The following is an 11,044-nucleotide window of genomic DNA, read 5'->3' as shown; positions in this document are numbered from 1 at the left end:
CTCTACGAAAGAACAGAAAATCGCGACGTTAGACACTCGTCATCAACGCCGGTATTACGGAGAATATTCGGAACGCTATGGCCCAGAAGAAACTGAAGAGTTTGCTAGTGTCCACCAATTCCGAGAGCGCGATCGACCCACAACCCTTGCAGAGACTGAAGAAGAAGGTATCTTTCAGTCCCGACATTCCCGACTCGACCAAATGTTCCAAAACTTACAGGATGCAAAGGATAGCCATGATCGCGGCAAGGCTAGAAAAAGTTCCGATGACGCGAAAGATGAGAAACGCCGCTAGGGCAAAAGCGATTGAGAATGCTGCTGCGAATGTAAAAACATCTAACAATGCTGCTGCAAATGTTAAAACCTCTGACAATATGCTGCCGAATTGCAGGCAGTAAACAAGGCATCCGTAGCCTCCCAACCGCAAGAAAAACTAAGTCAACTCTTTGAGAAAGCAGCTCGTAATTATCAGTGCTTTTTATGCCTAAAGGATGTATTAAGCAGAACCTGGGTTTGCCTTTTTCGCGTCCAGTTACAGAATCAATCCACGAAGGCAAACAGTCAACAGATCTTGCTGGTTCTCATAATTTCTGACAACAATGCGTAAAAAGCTAAATCATACAATTAAGTATCTATCCCATATCATTGCATCGTGAAACGATTCGGTCCTCGAAGATTATTGAGTCACTTGAGAAAAAGTGACTCTATGTAATCGGTCAGTGTTAGTCTGTCCGGCCGGCCAGCCGGCCGGCCGTCCGGCCAGCCGTCCGGCCGGCCGTCCGTAGACACCACCTTAACGTTGGACTTTTCTCGGAAACTATCAAAGCGATCGGGCTCATATTTTGTTTAGTCGTGACCTCCAATGACCTCTACACTTTAACGATGGTTTCGTTGACCTTTGACCCTTTTCAAGGTCACAGGTCAGCGTCAAAGGAAAAATTAGACATTTTATATCTTTTCTCGGAAACTATCAAAGCGATCGGGCTCATATTTTGTTTAGTCGTGACCTCCAATGACCTCTACACTTTAACGATGGTTTCGTTGACCTTTGACCTTTTTCAAGGTCACAGGTCAGCGTCAAAGGAAAAATTAGACATTTTATATCTTTGACAAAGTTCATCGGATGTGATTGAAACTTTGTAGGATTATTCTTTACATCAAAGTATTTACATCTGTAGCCTTTTACGAACGTTATCAGAAAAACAAGGGAGATAACTAGCCTTTTCTGTTCGGCAACACACAACTTAACGTTGGGCTTTTCTCGGAAACTATAAAAGTGACCGGGCTCAAATTTTATGTGAACGTGACTCATTGTGTTGTGAATAGCAATTTCTTCCTGTCCATCTGATGCCTCATATAATATTCAGAACTGCGAAAGTGACTCGATCGAGCGTTTGCTCTTCTTGTTTAAATATTGATTGCGCCTGCACGTTGGTTTTGGACACACCCATGGACATATTTTGTCAGCAACGCCGAATTACCTCAACAATTGATTTCGATCAATGTGAAGATAAGGAAAACAAGAAATTCCTCCGAGGTAGGAAAAACACCCCCGTCCTTAGCATTCTCACTGCCACCAACTGAGCAGGCACTGCTAACAAGTGTGGTTATTTCCCTTTGACCATTAATATGTCCCTCTATAAGTCCTTGTAGAATCTTAATCCACCAATAACTCCCTAACCGTGTGTTTGACTGGTCCCAATTTTTGTAAGGACCGTCTCAGGAATGTATAGAACCTGTTCACCAAGTTTGGTGACGATCGGTCCGTTCATTCTTGAGATCTATATGCGAACACAAACAAACAAACACATCGAGCGAAACCTATACACACCCCTATACCGGGGGTGTAATGAAACGGTGAAACAAAACTGAAAAAATGGGTAATGTCACAATGTCGATTACAGCAGAAGTATGTACAGTGCGGTAGAAAATGCGTTTTAGTGAACTCTCTGAGAATGAACTGCGTAGCTGACCTAGTATTTCTGTGGATGTGTCTTATCGCTATGTTTATTTATCATATTTTTGCACAAATCATGCCGAGTCGAAGGCTCCTACCTTCGGAAAATAATTTATATTTTTGACAGCATGCAGGGTAAGCATGAGCTTTTTTTGCCTGTGGAAATTATACCATACTCATGTGTACATGAAAGCTTTTATGCACGCTTTTGGAACGTGGTAATGTGTTTCTATCATTATTAGGCCCAAAAAAAATAGGTCTGTTTACGGTAACATAGGCCCAAAAAATAGGGTCGGTAGGTCGGGATTTTTTTTTTTTTTTTTTTTCCCAAAAACCATATTTTTACGTTGTTTTGCAAAAAAACCAAGATTTTTTTTTTTTTTTTTTTTTTTTTTTTTCCAAATGCCAAAAAAAAGTCTATGGTCGCGCGAAAAAAATAGGGTCGGTCGGGTTACCGTAAACAGACTATTTTTTTTTTTGGCCTTATGTGTTTGCATGTTGGGAAGTTTCCTTCATCATTCTCGTTTACCTGAAGCTACTGTTACTATATCTCTTATACTGACCATACATTTAAACTTGAATTCGGATGTTTGAAACAAGTTTTGATTCGTGCCATTTTGGAGATGAACACCATCTTTTGTTCTTGTTGAGCATGTAACCTAATCGTGAAAAGAAAACTTTGTATAATAATTATTGGAAATGACATACTGCACTAAAATTAATGCACATGTCCACATAAATATTTGCTCGTTCACCATGCAAATTTGAACAAACACGTTATCTGGTCAGTACTGGATGTATAGCATTGTATTCTTCAGTAATTTATTTATATTTTACATCATTCACATGCCATTTTCTGCAAAGAGATGTTTTGGTAACTAATGTATATATAGCCATGTGATCTGTCTTGCTTGCTTCTACGTTTTGCGTGTCTCAATATGTCCTTGCGAATCCCTTCTTACTCTCAAATCACGAACGTAAATGGCTGAGGAAAAAAGCTAACAAATATTTTATCACTAAAAACAAAACAGGAACACGGTTAATCGTCCTTGACTTGGTAACAATGTTGGTGACTGATTGTCGCGCCGAAAAGTTGTGTGTATCATTGTATGGTCCAAGATTCATGCACCTTATTTTAAAGGTACTGAACTTGTCAAATCCAGGTGCACGGAGCCCCTGGGGCTTTTAGTCATACCTCAGGCAGCTATCCGTTAGAAGAACTACCAAGTTTCATTGACTTGCACCCAAAGAGTCAAGAACTGCGATTTTTTTACGAATTAATTTCGTACTCGGACCCGGCTGGTCTTGACCTATTTTTGGATCTAAATTTAGATCGGGTAGATCACCACATCATGCACAAAAAGACACGTCACTAGCAAACTATGTCAGACGTCATCATGAGTTTGTGTAAAACAAAATGGAGGCCGGATTCACTCAGTTGAATCGAACTCCGACCAAACACCACGTAACAACTAGGTTAATTTATGCACTCGCGTGAACAAGAAACTGTCGAGCTTCACAGATGTCGTCGTTGGGTAGTTTTGGGTTTGTTTTACTACCATAGGAGGATTTTTGAACTGTAAATGCACTCAGCTGCAGCAAAAACGCAAAACGAAGGCTGTGAGCTGCACTGTGCCTTTAAAGAGAAGACAAACAACTGTTCAACTTGTTTTTTTGCATGGAGAATTTATAAATTAAACCACACAACTTCGAGAAAGTACGACAATTTTAGGTAGCTAATGAATAATTTCCGAGATGCTAGTAAACTTAAATGTGACAGGTACTTAATAACAAGTACAGAAATGAAATGTAAGCCCTTACGGCTTCCGCTTTGGCTCTCCTTCACGGCCGCTTGGATGTTCACACCACACGATCTTTGATCGAATCGAGTAAAGAGAGAGGGGGGGGAGGGAGAAAGCGGGAGAGAGAGCGAGAGTTTAGAGATATATATATATATATATATATATAGAGAGAGAGAGAGAGAGAGAGAGAGAGAGAGAGAGAGAGGGGGAGAGAGAGGGAGAGAGAAAGAGAAGAGAGAGAGGGAGAGAGAGAGGGGGAGAGAGAGGGAGGGAGAGGGAAAGAGAGAGAGAGGGGAGCTGGAGGGGGAAAAGAGAGAGATAGGAGAGAGAGAGAGAAGGGTAGAGACAAAGAGGGAGGGGGAGAGAGAGAAAGAGGGAGAGAGACAGACAGACAGACAGACAGACAGACAGACAGTAAAGCTGTCAATAAATTAGTCAGCGATCACACACTTTCTCCCTAAGCATCAGTGCCCCAGATATCAATAAGTGATTCTCGGAAGGTCCCCAACTTGACCTCTGTCACTGTCACGGCCTAGTGTGATCAAGCCATCTGAAAGAAATGAGTCTCCAGGGGTCAGGAATCTCACGAAATTGTCATGAGATAATGGACAGAGGAGGTGCAAAAGGTCTCTATAGTTGACCACTATTGCACGTGCTGAAACGGGTTGTTTCATAACTCAACGATTTGTGGAAAGAGGATAAGGTCGTTCATAGCAAAGAGTCGGTAAAATGGGATTTTCCTTCTTTGAGTCATGTGACGTCAGAGTCCGACAAAAACTGTTATTTAGGCGGATTGTCTCGGCTATAAAAGAGTGTATGTTTGTGTGCGTTCAATCTTAAAAACTAAAAGGAATTCTAACCAAGATAGATTGATACATAAATGTTATTTGTATTTTTTACCAACATATGACATTTTACACCTCGACTTCTGGCACTAACTCGGAGGAACACTGACTGTCGCGATCTGTGTCAAATGTCATATTTTCGTCAAAAATACGAATAACGCTTCTTATCAATTCATATGGTGCCACGTTAAAGGCATACTAACGCACTCCCGTGTTTACAAAGTGTAGTTTGCCCACAATCGATGTCAAACGCACCATAAGACCATATAATGACGATACGTCACCATGCGCGGACCATAATACATGCATTACAGCTTGTTCTAGCCTCTGAAAAAGTGAGGATGTCAACAAAGCCGCGGTGTTCTCTCCCTTGCATCAACGTTACATGTGTTGCCAAATCTATAAATAGGACGATCCAGATCAAAATGAAAATTCAAATATCTCAACATTTAAGGGGTCCTAGACCACAATATTTTGCAGGGAACTTAATTTAGTCTGTCTCCAGCTGTTGGTAAAGCAATTAGCGTGTATAGTCATCGAGTACATAATTATTATGGCTTTAAACAAGCACCAGAAAAAAACAGTGGACACGATGCAGCGGCATTTTTTAAGACTCGAGATTTTACTGTCCTTATTAAAAACAAGAAAAAAGCCCCGCAGCGTCAGATAGTTTAAAACACAAAATACATCACATTTACTAAGAGTTAAGAAATGCACTAACACGGGATGATAATGACACTTTTATAACGGCTCACAAAGAAAGGAGGGAAAAAAGAAAGTAAAAACGAAAGACAGACACACACACACAAAAACAGATTAAAGGAATAAATGGGGGGAAAAAGAAAGAAAGAAAGAAAGGAGAAAAAACAGAACAAAGAACAAAGAAAGAGAATAAAAAATAAAACAGAAAAAGGAGGAAATAAAAGGAAAACACTTTTTTTGTGTGCTGGATGTGCAGTAAAGTACCGCGACCTAACATCTGAAGTAAAGCCTGTCTGGAATTCATGTCTTACGGTATGTCAGGGTTTGTTTGAGGAGGCGCAGAGTCAAAGATAAGCAGGTACAGAGACGGGGTGAAACACGCAGGGATTGACACCTTATACTTTCTGCTGCGTCCATTATTTACAGACAGACAAACCTTGACGGCTATGATGACACTTTCTGTTTGCACTCGGTCTAAAACGGTTGAGAAGAAAGGTTTCCTTGTTTGCCCCCCCCCACTCCAACCTCTGTGACCGACGCTGTCAGTTTCGCTCTCGCTAAATGCCCCAGTCGGTATGCCAGACAAAGGATCGTGTTAAGGGTAGTTGAGGATAAAGCCGAGTGCTATCAAAATCTGTTTTGAACTTGAGCTGTTCTAGTCTTTCTAATCTCTTTTCTCCCCCTGTGTGGGCTAGCCCGAAGTTCATTCGCAAACTGACTTAAAAGTCCAGTGTTTGAAGAGGAATTTGATTAAATACGAATGTGCTAAAAGACGTTGTACGGCGATAAGACCATTTCGGGTGGGTGTTTTCAGAAAGGGGGGGGGGGGAAGAAAGAGAGAGAGAGAGAGACAGAGACAGAGACAGAGACAGAGAGACGGAGAGAACTGATCTATGTCTCTGACTGAACTAAACTGAACTTTATTTTACGAGGATCAAGATTGAAGGCTGGGCCTTTTCTTACAATCTGTCCTTGAGAGAGAGAGAGAGAGAGAGAGAGAGAGAGAGAGAGAGAGAGAGAGAGAGAGAGAGAGAGAGAGAGAGAGAGAGAGAGAGAGAGAGAAACAGAGAGCGAGAGAGAAAGAGAGAGACAGACGGAGAGACAGACAGACAGACAGACAGACAGACAGACAGACAGAGTGAGAGAGCGCATGTTTAAACAATTAGAGTAAATCGTGTTTAGTGACAAGTCGGCAAATTGGCGGCTTACAATGTTTCATGGTAAATGGGTAGGCTACGGTTAAACTGCCTGTTATTTGCTCTACTACCTGTATTTGCACCCAGTAAAGGTCTCTGAATGCCAGGCAGTTGAACTTAATTTCACATTTAATGTCTGTTCAAGAAGTTTGTAATGCCATTTTAGTCATTTCTTTGCGACCCTGTCGGAGTGTTGCAAAGTTTCATATTTCTCTATTAGGATTGTTGTCTTTGTGGATTTTAAATGGGATATTTCAGTTGAGGGTAAAGCGTTCAAGCCCTTGTTTTTTTTACAGAGGTGATAGAAAATTTAGTTGATGTATCCAGGTCAAAATGCAGGACTATTTCCCCCCGTAAATCTTTTTATAACCCTTTAGGTTGCTTCTCGGCAATCTCTTTCGCAGTCTATGGGGGTGTTTCCCGCCTGTCCGATTTCCATCAATAGCAATCTAATCTGTGTCCTTTAACTGAAAGAGGCGGCGTCTTTATGTCATTAGCCCTGTTAACCCAGTCTTGAGTTCGGAGTCGCATATTATTTCACGAGTCAGCCATAGTATTTTGTTATTAGATCAACCCGTTTTGTGTCAGAACCTTTACTACTACACCGAAGTGTGAAGAAGTCAAACGTCTAATCAATTCACCGACAGCGATTGAAAATAGTAGGTCTTTTCAGAACCGTTTAACTTCTTGAACCTTTTTTGGGAATGATTCGTTTCTCCGTCTTTTCAAAAAATACACCTCTTTTGGTTTACTTTCAGCTCTTACAATTTTCCCTTTGCAAACATTTTCAACGCATTTTTGTTCTGCGAAGAATTTCGTTAGCTCTGACGAAGAGAGCTAGGTTATGAAACAACAGTGTACAGTAGGCGACGTTTTACTACTCATACACGTACGTTTGAAAGTTTAATAGCAGACTATTCTATTGCCTTGACAGTTCTTTAGATTGGTTCCATATTAGTCCCTTTACGAAGTTAATGTGTGGTTTATATTCAGGGTTAATAGGTTGAAAGAGGTCGTTTTCTACAACAGCCAGGGCTTTAAACCTCGAACATGAACGTAAATTACGCTCAAACTAATAAAAACGTTAAAACATAGTTTGACGTGAACCCGTTTCTTTCGTTTTATTGAGTCACTTGAGAAAAAGTGACTCTATGTAATCGGTCAGTGTTAGTCTGTCCGGCCGGCCGGCCGGCCGTCCGTAGACACCACCTTAACGTTGGACTTTTCTCGGAAACTATCAAAGCGATCCGGCTCATATTTTGTTTAGTCGTGACCTCCAATGACCTCTACACTTTAACGATGGTTTCGTTGACCTTTGACCTTTTTCAAGGTCACAGGTCAGCGTCAAAGGAAAAATTAGACATTTTATATCTTTGACAAAGTTCATCGGATGTGATTGAAACTTTGTAGGATTATTCTTTACATCAAAGTATTTACATCTGTAGCCTTTTACGAACGTTATCAGAAAAACAAGGGAGATAACTAGCCTTTTCTGTTCGGCAACACACAACTTAACGTTGGGCTTTTCTCGGAAACTATAAAAGTGACCGGGCTCAAATTTTATGTGAACGTGACTCCCAGTGACCTCTACACTTTGACGTCTGCTTTGGTGACCTTTGACCTTTTTCAAGGTCACAGGTATGTCTTGAAGGAAAAAAATTGAAATATCATATCTCTGAAACTATTCATCGGATTTGATTCAAACTTTATAGGATTATTCTTTACATCAAATTATTTACATCTGTATTGTGTTGTGAATAGCAATTTCTTCCTGTCCATCTGATGCCTCATATAATATTCAGAACTGCGAAAGTGACTCGATCGAGCGTTTGCTCTTCTTGTTTTGCCAGTGATTTGATGATTTCAAAAAGCTTTCAACAAATCGGTCAAGCGAACATGAAATGGGGGAAAAAGTCTCCCACCGAGAAGAAAGAAGATGGTACAAAAACGTCCAAACGCTTGATTTCCTTTTACGGGTTTGGGCTTGTGTTTAGATACTGGGAGATTTGACGACAAACTGAAGTCACGAAAGGACTTTTATATGAATAAAAGATTCGACTAAAGCTCCTCTAAACGAGTTAAATGTCTTTAAAATACATTTCCTGGTCTCGCAGTTTGTTTGTTTGTTTGTTTGCTTAACGCCCAGCCGACCACGAAGGGCCATATCAGGGCGGTGCTGCTTTGACATTTAACGTGCGCCACACACAAGACAGAAGTCGCAGCACAGGCTTCATGTCTCACCCAGTCACATTATTCTGACACCGGACCAACCAGTCCTAGCACTAACCCCATAATGCCAGACGCCAGGCGGAGCAGCCACTAGATTGCCAATTTTAAAGTCTTAGGTATGACCCGGCCGGGGTTCCAACCCACGACCTCCCGATTACGGGGCGGACGTCTTACCACTAGGCCAACCGTGCCGGTTGGTCTCGCAGTACATTACATCAAGATGACTGAGTGTCCAATCAAACAAAACATGAAACAGAATACATTAACTTCTTAGCCGTCGTTAGTTCTTAGTGAACCCCGTAAATTATTTACAAAATCCACAGAAACTAAAGGGAAGAAAGAAAGCGGCGTGGATGTTCTGTCTTTTGAGCAAAAAAATGGTTTAGAGCTGTAATAAATTTTGGCGTGAATAAGTAATGTTATGAATCAACAAATGATTGAATAAAATAAGTACATCCATACATACATATAAATAAAAACAAAACAAATGAATGAAAACAAGAATAAATATATACATACATAAATGTATAGATAAACAAAAAAGAACTAATAAATTAAATAAATAACTATAGGCGCAAAGAAAGAAAGAAAGAACTAAAGAAAGAAAGAACTAAAGAAAGAAAGACGGAAAAAAAGAGAAAGAAAGAAAGAAAAAAAAGACAGAAAGAAAAAAAAGAAAGGACAGAAAAAAAGAATAACGACATAAGCCTTGAAGAGCAAAGCACAGCACAAACTACAAAAAAAAAAAAAAAAAAAAATGCATACACCTCTATTTCAGACTTCTGTTGAATCCACGAGCTGCTTATCATTAGTTTTAGGTCTACTGCATTTTAGATGTTTAAAGATGCTCGCCTCCTCGTTATCCGTGTCGATGTTTTACGGTGTTGCAGGCACGACACGCTTGGAACTGTGGCATCAACCGACATCTTAAGCGCGTGAGACTCACGTGCAAAATTGCAATGTCAAACTAGGTCACGACTGTCACTTGTGAAAATTGGGTCACACGTACAACGGTGCCCTCTTTTCCTCTCTCATGTTTCGAGCACAATCCACACTCTTGAAGATATCTTTTCTACGGAAATAACTCTGCTGTGACGACATTACTTGCTTGTCATTTTCTTGTGGCGCATTTTTAAGCTGTACACTTGACGCTTATAATTAACGCTTTGGACAAAGGTATTTTTCTCTGATTGTGCAGGGCGTGTTTAAAAGAGGCACGCTTGAGGCGAAGGGAGCCGGATTCCCCCCCCCCCCCCCCCCCCCACACACACACACCCCACCCCCGTCTCTAATGCTTTGACTTATGCATACATTATGATTTGGGTTTTTTATTTTTTATGTGCGCTTGTTTATTTATTTTTAAGAATAATGATGATTTTTAAATGTTGAAAACATGAATTGAGTTCTAGCTAACCTGTAGGGCCTATTTGGAACAATTTTAAACCTGTAAATTCAAGAAATGTCCCCTATCAATACCTCTTTCGTCGTACTCGTAACCTGAGTTCATGACGCTAGTACTGTATTAATGACAATTAGTACTCTAGTAATGTATCAATTAATAACTTAAATTACTGTCATGTAAAGTTGGTGGCCAATTTTCCCTCTTTCCGTTGATACCTAACAACGATTCAGGTTTCAACTTAAAACAAAAAACTGAGTTCGAACATTCAAGTATAATTCTAACACATATTGTTGTTGTATTAGAATATTTTTTTATCGTAGTGATTAGACGTAGTATTGCTTGTTTCATGAGACAACTAACAAACCTTAATTAACTTGTTTGGGGTTTTGTGTCTACAGTGCTTGCAAGAAATTGAACAAGACTTGCGAGCAGCGACCCTGACCTTGTGTGCTAAAGAGGAAGTGACGCGAGAAGATTACTATCACGCAGTGATGTCACTTCGTCCCCGCTTCCTGCGCCTTCTGGGCGATTTCAAAATGGCGTCCGGGGAGGTGCTTGGGCGACTTCCACTGGAATGCCAGGTCTGAGCTATAACGCTGTGTATGCAAACTTGTGTAGACTGTATACTTTCTGTAGGTAGTATTAAAGAAGTTGTGCGTGCAACATTAGGGGGGAGGGGGAGAGGGAGAAAGAGAGAGAGAGAGTGTGTGTGAGTGGGGGGGGGCCGAGAGAGGCAAAGAAGAGAAGTGTGTGTGTGAGTGAGAGAAAGAGAGAGAGAGAGAGAGAGAGAGAGAGAGAGAGAGAGAGAGAGAGTGAGGTTTGGTGTCCAGCCATTGTTATAGTGAGTAAGTGTGTGAGTGATTTTAAAAGTTGGTGAAATAGTTGGTCAATACCCATCGTCTAACACCTTT

General features: G+C 40.7%; 1 protein-coding gene across 1 annotated transcript in view; it reads left to right on the top strand.

Annotated features, from left to right (window-relative positions):
* Positions 1–77: 77 nt before the first annotated feature.
* LOC138964257 (uncharacterized) overlaps positions 78–11,044 on the top strand; it is a 60,690-nt gene continuing 49,723 nt past the window's right edge. Inside the window, exons 1-2 of the mRNA XM_070336161.1 lie at positions 78–167; positions 10,532–10,714. Coding sequence (XP_070192262.1) covers positions 78–167; positions 10,532–10,714 — 273 coding nt within the window. The remainder of the gene's footprint in view (positions 168–10,531; positions 10,715–11,044) is intronic.

This window comes from Littorina saxatilis, linkage group LG4, assembly GCF_037325665.1.
Source record: "Littorina saxatilis isolate snail1 linkage group LG4, US_GU_Lsax_2.0, whole genome shotgun sequence".
NCBI lineage: Eukaryota > Metazoa > Mollusca > Gastropoda > Littorinimorpha > Littorinidae > Littorina > Littorina saxatilis.
The sequence above is the reverse complement of the archived record's forward strand: the minus strand, read 5'-3'. Positions and strand labels throughout refer to the sequence as shown.